At 41.9% G+C, this 13,905-nt stretch overlaps 3 protein-coding genes across 4 annotated transcripts; 1 reads left to right on the forward strand and 2 right to left on the reverse strand.

Moving 5' to 3' along the window:
- The first annotated feature begins 2,534 nt into the window (after positions 1–2,534).
- LOC141827486 (putative calcium-binding protein CML27) lies at positions 2,535–3,322 on the forward strand. Its single transcript, XM_074714745.1, has one exon. The coding sequence runs from the start codon at positions 2,588–2,590 to the stop codon at positions 3,170–3,172; it is 585 nt and encodes a 194-aa protein (XP_074570846.1). The 5' UTR covers positions 2,535–2,587; the 3' UTR covers positions 3,173–3,322.
- A 639-nt stretch (positions 3,323–3,961) lies between these two features.
- LOC141827540 (protein LURP-one-related 8-like) lies at positions 3,962–5,228 on the reverse strand. The gene is made up of 2 exons (XM_074714811.1): positions 4,912–5,228; positions 3,962–4,576 (listed from the first exon to the last, which is right to left on the reverse strand). Exons 1-2 carry the CDS (start codon positions 5,158–5,160, stop codon positions 4,199–4,201), a joined length of 627 nt encoding a protein of 208 aa, XP_074570912.1. The 5' UTR covers positions 5,161–5,228; the 3' UTR covers positions 3,962–4,198.
- Positions 5,229–10,227: 4,999 nt separating this feature from the next.
- Positions 10,228–13,123, reverse strand: LOC141828289 (zinc finger CCCH domain-containing protein 53-like). 2 transcript variants are annotated; one of them, XM_074715690.1, is made up of 6 exons: positions 13,032–13,123; positions 11,765–12,828; positions 11,551–11,691; positions 11,219–11,407; positions 10,806–11,146; positions 10,228–10,730 (listed from the first exon to the last, which is right to left on the reverse strand). In XM_074715690.1, exons 2-6 carry the CDS (start codon positions 12,571–12,573, stop codon positions 10,666–10,668), a joined length of 1,545 nt encoding a protein of 514 aa, XP_074571791.1. In that variant the 5' UTR covers positions 12,574–12,828; positions 13,032–13,123; the 3' UTR covers positions 10,228–10,665. The 2 variants fall into 2 exon arrangements, with proteins under 2 accessions (XP_074571791.1, XP_074571790.1); XM_074715689.1 differs by having other exon boundaries at positions 10,806–11,407.
- Positions 13,124–13,905: the final 782 nt, after the last annotated feature.

A 13,905-nucleotide genomic window follows, 5' to 3' on the forward strand; every position in this document is an offset into this window, starting at 1 on the left:
GGATCACCATCAGGTTCATGATCTGTGAGTTCTAGAATTTGAAAAGTTTATAGCACAAGCTCACGAACAGCTCGAAGTAGAAGCACTGCTTCCTTAACTTTCCCTATGACACGGCGAAGAGCATCAGCTAACACAATAAACAGGTAAAATGACAAAAGAGGTTACCTTGTCTTAACCCCTCTAGCATTTGAACCATCTTCTTCTGTCCTTATTCTTAATCAGCACGGCTGATTTCGCGTGCGAAGAATAAGGACCTCTTCTGACCTTTGAAAATTTTCGACTCGAGCAACATCACTTCCTGCATGTTCTTCTCACGCCAATTGATTATGAATCTAACTGCATAACCGAAAAATAAGATAGAAGAATTGAAGAATCAAAATTTTAATATGATTTCTAGCCTCTAAATTCCAACCTTTAAATGTAATGATCACTCAATCCTCTGGCAACACTTCTATAAACATTCTTCAATACCAAGTTCACAACTTTGCTATTCGACTAAAAGGAGAAGAGGAATGTATATGATGATGATTAACCGAGAGTGCCATCTTCATCGGAATTTCAATAGTGGTTCAACAATAAACCATCAAATAGTCCAATTCATGACTAGGATTTGACCCTGAGGCAACTGAAATCTATCGACAACTGGTCCCAGCCTCAATTGGCCTTCCTAACTTCAAATTCAACCCAAATTGGATCCAAAAACCTTATAATCGACCCATAAACAAAATGATTCATCCATAATGCTAATTACCCTCATTAACTCTTTGAATAGAACACATACCTTCGATTTACCAAATCCTTTCCTAACTTAAGAAATTCTTAAAATTATGAACAGCAATTTGTTTTATTTTATTTATTTTTAAATATAAGCAATGAAAAGAAAGTTCTGCTATATTTTCCATACTGCTAAACAAAAATAAATTATATATATATATATTTATATATATAACACACACATCATAATCTACACAATACTTTGACCAAAAATAACTACCTTAAGTTAACTTGAAGATTTTGTAAATTTCAGCAAAGAGACAAGAAATCCAAAGAAAAAGAAAACCTTAAGTTATTCAAACTAAACGAAAAGATGTATAATGTTTGCAAGTTTGCACTTACGACAACATGGATATTTTAGAAAAAAGAAACCCTAACCATAAGTCATTTCTTAAGATAATATTAAAAAGTGAAGTTCATTCAGAGCCTTTCTCAAGTCAACGCATACCCTATCTACTTGATAAAAAGTCAACACCATTCCTAAATACAACCTCCATATGCCTAATTAATTATTAACCTCCCACATGATGGGGCACCACAAGGAGAAGAGAAATTAATTAAATCTACAAACAGCTAAAACTCTTACTTAGACAAAAGTAACATGACTTCAACTTCTCATAACATGGACTCACGCCTTAACGGTATGCTTAATTTATTGCTAACCTAGTCGAGTATTTAATTTTATTAAAAGTTGTATAAGTTGTTAATTCCTCTTTATCCTTTCGTTGCGCTACATCAATCACCTTATACATATCAGGGGGGAAAACCGGTATATATCTTCTATCAGTAGTAGATACTTCTTGGGTTGGAATTTATTCTTAAATTGATAGAATTGATGGGACCAAAAGCCAAAATACTTTGAATATGAAATATGTGGCCTGAGTGTTCACCATTATCTTGGTCCAAAGGTTGGAATCACATTGAGGCATGTAGTGGGTCAATCCCATAAGACTCCAAAGATAAGAACAGTGAAAGCTCTATATTTTTTTAATGATTTAATCATGTCTAAATATAATAGATTGATTGTCTATTTCTTAAACCTTTTTACTGTCTTTTTGCAGGTAATGATAAATGCCAACACTCTCCTCATAGTCGAAAAGAAGTGCCTTCTATGGCAGCAATCTTAAGAATTAGAAAAGCACAAAAAATGGTGTTAAAATAAAATAAAATGAAAAGGTTTAGTTGGTATAAAATAGTCATCATTCAAACACATCTTACTTGAGAATTCAACCACATCTTACAAAGAGAATTAAGATTTTGTCTAGTATAAAATAGTCATCATTCGTAGACTTTGAGCAACCACGAAATCAAGTTACCTTGAGAAGATTCAAACACAGCTTACTTTGAGAGTTCAGAAGATCAAACATATAAAAGTGACAGAGAATTAAGATTTAGTTGACATAAAATAGTCATCATTTTTAGACTTGGAGCAGCCATGAAATCAAGTCGATCAAGTTACCTCAAGAAGATTCAAACACAAATTACTTTGAGAATTCAGAAGATGAAACAGGAAAAGTGAAAAAGAGAATTAAGATTTAGTTGGCATAAAATAATCATCATTTTTAGACTTGGAGCAACCATGAAATCAAGTTGATCAAGTTACCTCAAGAAGATTCAAACACATCCTACTTTGAGAATCCAGAAGTTGGAACAAGAAAAATAACAAACAGCTTACCGGAGTTCACGCGGATGCAACGCGCTTTGCTTCAGCATATATAGTTCAGCTCCTGCTCAGATCCATCCTCAATCTGAGATCTGAAATCGGTTTCCTCTGTTTCAAATTTAGGGCTTTGAATTCTCGGGTGAATTGGTCATGGAAGAAGTCGCCACGGCCGGCCAGCACCAGATACCCGTTCCGGCGACGTCCCTCGGGCGGCCTTCGCCGTCGTTCCGGCTCCGCACCGAGAGCCTCAACACCCTCCGCCTCCGCCGCATCTTCGACCTCTTCGACCATAACGGCGACGGCGAGATCACGGTGAAGGAGATCGCGCTCGCCCTCGACCGCTTGGGCCTCGGCGCCGACCCCGCCGCGATCCGAGCCACTGTCGAAGCGTACATCCCCCCCGGCCGCGCCGGGCTCGCCTTCACCGACTTCGAGGCCCTCCACCGCGCCCTGGGTAACGACCTCTTCGGCGGCCCACCGGAGGCCGTGGAGGACGCGGAAGAGGAGGAGGAGGAGGACATGCGGGAGGCGTTCCGCGTGTTCGACGAGGACGGCGACGGGTTCATCTCGGCGGCGGAGCTGCAGGCGGTGCTCTGCAAGCTTGGCCTTCCGGAGGGGAGCAGCATCTCACGCGTCCAAGAGATGATCTGCTCCGTCGATCGGAATTCCGACGGTCAGGTGGACTTCAGCGAGTTCAAGCACATGATGAAAGGGATCACCGTCTGGGGAGCCTGATCAACGGCCCAGATGCAGCCTACTCACCCTTCAATTTCTAACTTCAGATTTTTTTTGTTTTTAATTTCAAATTTTCCTTTTTTATGTGTGCCTGTTTGATTTGGCATTTAATTTTAATTTTATTTTGATTTATCACAAAATGAAGGTTAATATGAAAATTTTACTGATTTTCTTATCACTTTGATAAATGCCTCTTGATCTTCTATTATTGTTATCAATCTTAAATTGTGATTAACATTGTTCCCAGAGTACATAGTTGAGTTGGTTACGATAGAATAAATTTAGAAAAAAATAAAAGTTTGAAATTTGACGAAGCTGAGCAATATCCTCCTCCGTCGTAACCAATTACCCCTATACCCCGAGAATGAGGTTGACCGCCAAGGAGACCTGTTAGATCAGAAGAGCCCTATATTATTGAGGAGGAGAGGGATTTACGGGATCAAAACCGTAATATGCCTAATGGAGAGCAAAGAGCCCTATATTATTGAGGAGGAGAGGGATTTACGGGATCAGAACCGTAATATGCCTAATGGAGAGCAGAGTTCTCAGGCCCAGGGGATTCCTCCGATTATGCTTGTATCTACTCCGGCTGATATAAGCCGTATTATGACCTTGGCCAAGTCGGTCAAGAAACGCTTCACCCTATTTTATGAAGGATCTGAGACCGTTGGGATTTCGATTTATCTTCTTATAGTTAAGTCGAATTGATTGTAACATTACTTTCGATTAGTTGATCATTCGATTTTTCGAGTGAATAATAATTACTGTTTTGGCAAGCAACTATTTTTTCTGTGGCAGAAAAATATATTTAGATTAAACTATGATTTTAGGGAGGAAAGGGGAAAAATCTTCATCAAAAGTGAAATTGAAGACACCAAAATGAGCAAAATCTCTGAAACTGCTTCCTTCGCAACAAGAAGCAGCAAAAAGGAGATTTTTCTGATGGTGATGGTGATGAGAGATCCACCTCGCCGTCAAAGATTAAGCTTAAAAATGGAAGCTTAGGAAGAACAAGCGGAGCGAAGCTCAAACTCTAAGGAGCGATCCACGAGACTCGAACATTTGGTCGAGGAGTATGACAACGGCCATGGCGAAGGCCGAGTCGAGACCTGGTTCCACAATGAGGCGGAAGACGTCGGCGCCGAGGGCGGCGCCCGCGGGCGCCTCCTTCCGCTTGATCTGCGCCAGCTGCCGCCGCCGGTGGTCGTAGACGGCGCAGCACCGCCGCGAGTAGGATCCCTCCACCTCGTAGCTGAGGCAGGACTTGGCGGCTCCGGGGCAACACGCCGTGACGTGCACCAGCGACCTCGACCCGATGAGGTTAACGTGCTTCTTGACGGCGAACTGCGGGTTGGTCGCCGTCTCGCCGTCGTAGATCAGCCAGTGGTCTCCCAGGCTCAGCTTCTGCGCCAAGCAAGAGGAATACAGATTTATTAGGGCACAAATTGGGGAAACAGGAGAACAGGACAAGAACAATCGCACCTAAAGCACTTCGAATTCGATTTGCTTATCAAAGATCAGAGGTTTCTCGATGTTACAAAACCAATCGAAGCAATCTCTTTTATGGAACTACAGATTCATTAGGGCACAGAATGGGGATGAAACAGGTAGATGTTTGTCGCGAAATTTGGGGAGAACAAATGCATCTAAAGCACTTTGAATCCGATTAACGAATCAAAGATAGAGATTTTTCTCGTCTTTCTGAACCAAATCGAATAGATCGAGGGGGATTAACTCACCTTCCTTCGGATCGTTAGGAGCGGCTTCCCGCCGGCGTCCATGAGGACGATCTCCGCCCTGCTAGCGGAGGGGTAATTGTCGACTCGGAACGCGAGATTGCCCTTGGCGTCGAAGACCGTGAAGCCGTCTCCGTGGAAGAGGAGCGACTTCCGCCAGACCGTCAGCGACGCCGCCTCGGCGGAGGATGCGGGGAGGGCGGGCAACGAAGGCCTCGACGAAGCTGTGGCGCTCGGGAGGACTTTCGCCATCGACGAAGTCCGGGTGCGCTTCCGGTGACGCAGCGGAAGGAGGACGGAGAGGGAGGCGGAGCTCAATCAGTTGCTTGATGACCGGCTAGAAGACGCGAATGGTGGACGCATATTTATAGCTGTGGAAGTCGAAAATGCCCTCGAAAGATTGAAAGAATTACTACGCGACCAGAGGGCGAAATTTAAAAGACGTCAGCATCTTATAAAAAAATGTTATATCTGATATTTTATTTTCATAATATCTTTTATTTCAGTATTATTATAATATACATGAAAAATCATCTATTTTATTTTAATCAAATTAAATCTTTAAATTTTAAATTTTAAACATATTATAATTGATATAGAATAACTTTTATAGGTTGTAGCAGTTATAATTATACTAAAATAAAAAATATTTTTGAAATAAAACATTTGAGATGTTCTTTTAACTTTTAAAATAATGGGCGTCCATCTAACAATTTGATAAAATTGATATGCCTTTTTTATTTTTATCCTACATTATAACTTAGGGAAAATTTTAAAAAAGTACCTCTTATTTTTGTTATTGTCAAAAATATATTCTATGTCAAAAAATATATATAGTTGAGAATTCTATCTTAATTTTTCTTCTTAAATTATCCTTTTTATTTCATAGTTCAAAATTATTATAGTAATTTTTGTCGAGAATATTCTAAGAAATTTTAATTTAACATTGTTCTAAGATTGATCACGTGTTTGGATGTTACTGTTGCTTTTGGCAGTTAGAATAATTTTAATCAAAATAAAATAACTTTGACTTATTTGTAATACTTTTTACGAGCAGTGTTAATCAATATTTGATTAATTTTAATCGGTATCCAATTGATATAATTCTACCATTCAAATATCAATTCTACACTTTAGGAACATTTTAATCGATATGAGGTAGCTTTGTCACTTGTTCAAAACTCTAATTCACTCCACAATTTCCCTTTCTTTTCGTAATACTCCTTGACTTCTTCAAATTTTAAATTTCGAACTATTCTTTCGGGAACTCTTCCACTATTCAATAGACAACTCAACGACATCATCCAACCAAATGAGTACACTAAATTTCAAATTGATTTCTACTCCACAACTAATGAATGATCCGTGTTATTCTAGTTCTCTAACTTAAACATCACTTTATTATCCACGAGCAAAAGAATCCTCATTCGTCTTTAGAGATTACAAAATGGATGACTTCACTTTCGGATCCCCAATGAAAATGACTTCGCTACATAAGACGATATAAAACACATGGGTTTCGAGAAAAAAGTCGTCAATGAGTGGCCTAACTTTAGGCTTGATAGGTATATACACAAGAATCATCAATAAATTCTTATGTCTAAGTTTAGTCAAATGAAGTATAAGAAGATTCTTTCCATCAAACAAATTAGTTCAATTCTTATCAATTCAAAGTGACAAGGAGATGTCACACATGAAGGATCATAGCTTTATTTGAGATTTTTAACAACGATAGATTCTATCGTATAATTGGATGACCATGAAGTCGATAAAAAAAGTTGATGTGTGGCCTTTTGTTTGGTGTAGTGTTGCTAGAATATTTGACCTTCTTTTCTATTTTTGTTTTCTTCTCTTCGATCAAATCATTTGTTGCAATAATTATGCGAAAAAGGATGCACCTTCATCATCATCGCCATCGCCGTTGCCGTCCAACTTCCGGCGACTAAAAGATGGCCTCTCGTTTATTGTTCTTCTTTCAAATTTTAGAAATACCGCAAGTGTCTTAAGCTTGTGTTTTCCATTTTATCTCTATTTATTTTTTTTATTTATAAAATAAAATATCTCAGATACGATAAGATACGATTTATCCATGTGAAAAATATATGATGTGGCTGTAGCAGTAGAGGCCACATGGTAGGTCAGCGTAACTGAATTCGATTAAGTCGGCGGACTCGTGGTCAAGCTTAAGTTAAATCAATTGACTCATAGTCGAGCTCGACCCGAGTCCACCAAGTCATGTCCAAATTAAGTCCAATCAAACATAGCCCGGACATAACGCGGCAGTTACAAAAGCACCGGTTACAAAATAATCACATTTTGACGAAAAAAAAGAGGTATATCTTTTGGGATCCTAGCAGGGCCGGCTCAAGCCTAGGAGGGCCCTAGGCGATTTTTTAAAAAAATAATTATTATTTTTAAAATATTTTAAAATTAAATAATAATAAAATTTAATTTTATGCGTAGTAAAAAGGAATAGATTCACAGAGGGGTGCTCGTTTACCACTTTTCTTCGGCCTTGCTCTTCTTCAACCGCGACGAGCCGACGAGGTTTGGCGAAGGGCGAACTGCGAAGGCGAAGGGAAGGGTTTGGTGGCGAAAGACGAACAACGAACGGTCGACGGTGAACCACCAGAACCGGCGAAGGCGAAGGGAAGGATTTGGTGGTGAAGGACGAACAACGAACGGTCGACGGTGAGCTGCCGGAACTGGCGAAGGCGAAAAGAATTCTGGATTTGGTGGTGTTTTAGGGTTTGGTGGCGAAGGCGAACTGGCGAAGGGCGAAGGCGAACTGGCGAAGGCGCGAGCGAAGGGGGAAGCGAACTAGCGAAGGGCGAAGGCGCGAAGGTGAACTGGCGAACGGTGAACTGGCGAAGGGCGAAGGTGCGAGCGAAGGTCAATTCAAATCGGGAGATTCAGAGCGAAAGGTGAACGGTTTGGTGACGTTGATTTGGTGGCATTTTAAGGATTTTTTTTTATTTGGGGCCGGCGAAGGTGCGAGCAAAGGTCAGTTCAAATCAGGAGATTCGGAACGAAAAGTGAACTATTTGGTGACATTTTAGGATTTGGTGGCGTTTTAAGAATTTTTTTTATTTGGGGCCCTAACCCGCTAAATCGATTAATAAAAATATTTTAATAATTTTTATTTACTTAAAATATATATATTAATGTATTAAAATGGGGGCCCCAATTAAAATGGGGGCCCTAGGCATAGGCCTTAGTGGCCTATGCCTAGAGCCGGCCATGGATCCTAGCCACATATAATGTAATGGTTGTAGCATTGGGAGGTATATTGTGATATTGACATTTTATAGGTTTTATTTTGTTACTATCAATTGTCTCCCTCATATTTTTTGACTTGATCGTCCGAAAAATCTCGCTAAGGTACGTCTTAACCTCCCTTCTAATTCTCTTTTTTTAGTCCTTAATTCAATCATCATCACTAGAGATCTTGATCGGAGTCATTGCATTGCCCGGCCTAACAACTACTGACCCAACAAAAACCGACCTAATGCGAATCCAACCTACCAAAAGAGCTCACCCACATGTACATCAAGCAATCAACTCGTACCTTGATCTCAAACGGATTTATAGTTCTCCATTAAATCGAAGTCACATAGGGGCTCTTTCAGTCACTTGGTTGAATGCTAGATTCACATGAGTTGATTTGCCTAGCACATATATTTTAGGTGCAAACAAATCGAGTTTGTTAATGAATTTTTCTTACTGATTTAAAAATATTTGATTGAATTCAAAATTATTCAATTCAAGCCAAATTCAAATATATTCAATAAATATTTGATTGAACTCATAATATTTTATTCAATTGTTCATGAACGATCACGAACCGAACTTAAACCCTAACTCTATTTATTTTTTTCATAATTTTAATATAAATATCTTCAAATTAAAATTCAAATAATTCATATCGAATTCGAATTTAAGTCATTTCGAACTATAATTTCGTTGTTGGTGGATGTCAGAGAGAATGCAAACTGATATTAGATCATTGAGGATAATGTTCAACATTATCTCCGTAAAACTATATTGTTCCGCTACATGTGTTTACAAATAGCAGCAATTTATTTTCCAAGATACAACGACAATGCCTCAGAATATTAGCATTTCAAATTCTAAGACCAGCGAACTTTTTCGTAGACTCTTTGGACTCCGAATGCACAAGATGAGATGAATCGATGATTTGATGAAATTTTCAACATCTGGAGGGATTTATTTATATAAAGTGAAGAAGTAGAATACCCTTTAGTAAGTGGTTATAACTTTTGGGCAGGATTGATCTGGGTCGTTCGATCTGGAGGGTTGTAACCCTTTAGATTGTCCTTTAATCTCATCTATCAGATCTAGAGGATTGTAACCCATCAGATATCCCTTTTATCATTAGCCGTCAAATCTAGATCCAATGATCCATTCGATTTGACACTTTAGATCAAATCTCATCACCAACAGTCCGATTGTGACTCTTCACGATCTAATGTTCCAGATCGCATCACATGTGATCCATCACACCTTTATGATCAACGGTTGTCATTCGTTCGCCCAGTCAGCAGTCCAGTCATCTCTTCCTGTCCACATGTTGTATTGTCATATCGCATGCGAACCGACACGTCACACGAGTGTCAAGTAAACACTGTCATGTCATTTGGAGGATAAATCGATGACGCGTACGTGCGAAGTATAAAGTGCACCTACAAAACGTCCATTGCGCGCGTGCACGGGTGGGAGGCTCGCAGGTGCGAGTACCTGCTCGACTGTGAGAAGAGAGCACTTAAATTTTTATGTTAACTCCATTAATACAACAATATTAATGGAGACTCTCTTAATCTCTTAATGATGACACGTAGGTAGATAGATCTAAATTATTAATTTACTCAAAATCAATTAAGGGTAAATGAGAACTTAATTATTCAAAGTCAATCCACAATAACATTAATTGTTAACTAATTAATATTATATAAGAAAATGCATGGGAAATAATACCACATCGGTAAAATTTGATAAGCTTTCGTTCCTTATTACACGAAACATAGATTTCGATTTTAAAGTCAATTTTAATTTTCATCGATCGATGACATCCCGATTTTTTACAAAACCGTATTGGTCCTTTAAGGCCCCAATATCCAACAAATTCAATTCTGCTCGAACCAAACTCTAATTTCATTTTGAATCAAATTTGATAGACGAACCAAAAGAAATATTGTCTATCTCTATTTCACCACCGAACAGTTCTATACAATTAGTGTAATCAAAACATACATATTTCACCACCGACTTCATTGAGATTTATCATTTTATACAAGCATCAAGCGTAAACAAAACATACACGAAGCCTTCCTCTAAACTTTAACCTATAAGGTAAAATATTCCCTGCAACAAAGAATCATGCACAAAACTTTAATCTCGATCTGAAAGTGAATTCTCAGTTCTCACATTGATAGAACTTCACGTCGAGAACCTTCACATTCTCACGGTGAGTTTTCGTGTGTATCGAAATGAAGAACTGAAAGGTAGACGATATCGGTGCTTTGAATCGAATTACATTGCCATTTTGAAGCAGGAAGCCAAGGATGGTAAGCTGTTTCAGCCATTGTCTTAGCTTCCTCCGCGGAGAATGAATTGCGCGAGAAGGAAGACCCTTTCGTGGGCGAAGCGAATCAAACTCTTGCACAATTCACATTTCTTTCGAGTTATGCTCAGATTTCTCGATCTCGCCCATGCCGGCATTTCGACTAAAATGCCAATTTACCTTGGTTGAGCATCACCATCTTCCTTCAATGAGAGATGGGAACAATTCGACTTGCTCTTATCTATGAAATTGAATCTTGATCGATTAACCGAAACTAGTTAGAAGAATGAATGAACAGTAGTTTTAGATCATCCACCTTCTGTGGGCGACTCATCTGAGCTACTGGTGGTGGTGGTGGTGGTGGTGGTGCAGCTAACATCCACGGGATTGGCTGGTTGGGTAGCAGTGGAGGTGGGGGAGTGGGCGGAGGCAATGGCGGCAGAGGACAGGCTTCTTTTCTTGAGGTCGAGGAGTTGCAGGCCCATGAATCGCCTCCTCTGCAGCTCAATCGCCCGCTGCAGCTCGGCCGCCTGTTGCTGCTCCTCCAGCTTTCTTCTCAGCGACAGCTCTCGGCAGCTGCCGTCGTACAAGCCCAAATCCATGGAAGGAGGAGTCGTGCACCCATAGAGATCGCCCCACTCAGTGAGCTGCTGCTTCCTGTACCATTCAAATGGCGATAACTTGAATTGGGACGAAGAAGGCGATGCGGGGATGAAGATGGAGGAGCACCTGAACTTGTCGGCGGCGACCTTTCCTTTCTCTTTGTAGGGCTTGACGAGCACCCGGGAATCGCACACAAAGTGAGGGTTCCCTTTCGCCAAGATCAGCTTCACGGTCTCGGCGTAGAGGAAGGTCACGAAGCCGAACATCCTCTTCTGCTGGTAGGGAATTCGGACGTCCTGCACCGGCCCGTAGATACTGCGAATCCAAGAGAGGGAGATCTTAGGTTTCAGAAATGGATTTGATGGCCGGAAGTCAGTCGGAAAGGTCGGATTTTTAAGCAGCTGGAGCAAACGCGAGCTCCTCCGGTTGCCAATTTGTGCTCTAGGGTTCTTACCGACCTGAAGTAGTTGGAGACGTCGTCTTCGCTGAAGATGCTGTCGGCAGGGAAGGTCAAGTAGATCTGCCTCGAGCTAGGATTCGCGATCACGTCGCTTCTTGATCGGTTCAGCATCAGCGCCGCCGCCGCCGTCGCCGCCGCTCTGTGGTGATTGGAGGCGGTTTTAGAGGAGATTTGAAGAAGGTTATAAGCGTTTGGATGCGAAAAGGCAGCACCTTTGGGTCTCGTTCTGCTGCTGTCGGAGCAGGAAGTTGAGAGATTTGGTGGGCGGCGAGAGCGGAGACGGTGGCTCAGAGCCTGCCGGCGAGTAGGGAATTGCTGAGGCCAAGAGCTGCGAGGCGCCGGCCACCCTCTGGCTCTTCGACTTCAGTAGCAGCTCCTGGCACTGCTGCTCCGCGGCTGCCGCGGCGTCCATCTTGGTGATCACCGTCGGGGCCGCGTCCTCCGGGAGTCCGTGGAGGAACCGGCAAGCAGCGCCGTTCTTGCAGTAACCTCTCGCGAAGTACAGGCACGGCTCCCAGCCGAGGCCACCGGGAGTTTCTCCTAGGTGGAAATCGGCGGCGGCGTAGGCGCTCCGGCGGTGATGGAAGCCGTTGACTCCCCATCCCAGCCCATAGTGAAAGCCTGCGGGGTCGCCGTTCCGACTAGCGCTCCGATCGGCGAAGTGGAACTCATCTGCAAGGTCGCCGGCCCCGTAGAAGGGCGGCTCGCTGACATTCTTAGCGCTAACGAGCTCGTCGGCGGCACCGGCGGGCAGCGCGTGCCAAGAGGGAGACAGCAGGCGGGATGTGGAGTTCTGACGGAGCAGAAAGGGGGCCTGCGAGACGGCGGCGGCGAGGCCGAGCTCCTCCCTGGCTTTGCCGACCAACGCAAGAAGGTGCGTCTCCGGTCCAAACGCGAGGCGGATGACATCCTCCTCGCCGCTCTCCTGCAGCAGCAGGAAGCCCATGACCTTGTGAGCGTTCTCCGGGTCCAAGCTCTGCAACCTGGCGAACACGACCCTGGTCGCCTCGTAGGCGTCCATGATCAAGCTCCTCCACCAGAGCAGAGCACACCCTCGCCGTCAAAGTTCCCTCCTTTACAGCACCACCACCAACAACAAACAACAATACTACCTACTGCTCACTGCCTCCATTCCCAAGAGCTCCGTCTTCAACCTCGATGGATCTTCGATCTGCTCAAACAGGACCGTTCTCTTCTCTTCTCTTTCTCTCTGTCTTGTCCCTGTTCTGGTCCTCGGCCGTCCTTTTCTGTCCACTTTCACTGAGACGGTCGAGCACTGACATGGCATACATCACATGCAACACAACAACAGATTAAGTTATTATTCATTTGCTTCGATGATCGCATTCACAGGATCGGCCATAACAGATAAGACGAACGAGACTGGCTATTAGAAACCGTAGGAGATAAGATGAGAAAGGGAAGTTCCATGATTTTGTCCGGCTGCAGATTTCAAATTCAAATGCTTGAAACTGGAACCTGATTATCGCAGTCTCCTTGATCTTCCAGCTGCGTTTTTATCTTCCAGAGCGGATCTCGACTGCTGCAAAGAAGCACGACGAGCCATGCCATTTATGGTGTTGCTGTTTCGAACCTGTACACTGGAACCGATGAAGCCTCCGGGGCAAAGTGCTGAGGAACCGCATCACAAGGACGAACAACTGTAAATAAGCTTCTGCACCACTCGAATGATTGGAAACAGAGTAAACGTGGGTGGTTCGAATTCCATTAAAAAGTTCACCAGTTAAATTGCTTCAATGATTGGATTCTTTCCCTCATTCTCTCTTTAGATGATCTTTTATTATTATCTTGCATCCACTCTTAGAGAATTAATCAAATATTTATTAATAAATTTAATATTCTATTTTATAAAAATTTATTTATATTCGTTTGATATACCGAAACAGAGATTTCTTTCGAGGGGCTTGTTGGTCTGGTTACAAGGCGTAGTTGGAATGCACTGAAACAGAGATTCTTTTTAAATGTTCAATTTACATGTCAAAGTTTTATCTAATCGCAATGATTGTCAAGTGATGTGATAGAAATCCACTATCGTAGTGACGATGTCAATTTTTTTTTCTCATAGCGTAGTCGATTCTATAAGAAATTACACGTCAAATGATCCGTGGGAAGTTGTTTCAACCAAACCTATTCTGCCTAAGTCATTATGGTGTATCAATTGTCGAATGAAAAGATAGAAAGTAAGAGAACCCTTTGCATGAAGCATATACTTGGATATTTATTAGTATGGGAGGGGCATATGCCTATAGAAATGAATAATATCTTTTTCACTTGCTCAGGTTTCTCCTTCTTAAAAGGTAAGTTTGCCTTTGATGAATACTAATATCTAGCC

This window comes from Curcuma longa, chromosome 4, assembly GCF_044706935.1.
Source record: "Curcuma longa cultivar G26 ecotype Majalengka, Jawa Barat chromosome 4, ITB_CL_G26_1.1, whole genome shotgun sequence".
NCBI classification, from domain to species: Eukaryota; Viridiplantae; Streptophyta; class Magnoliopsida; order Zingiberales; family Zingiberaceae; genus Curcuma; species Curcuma longa.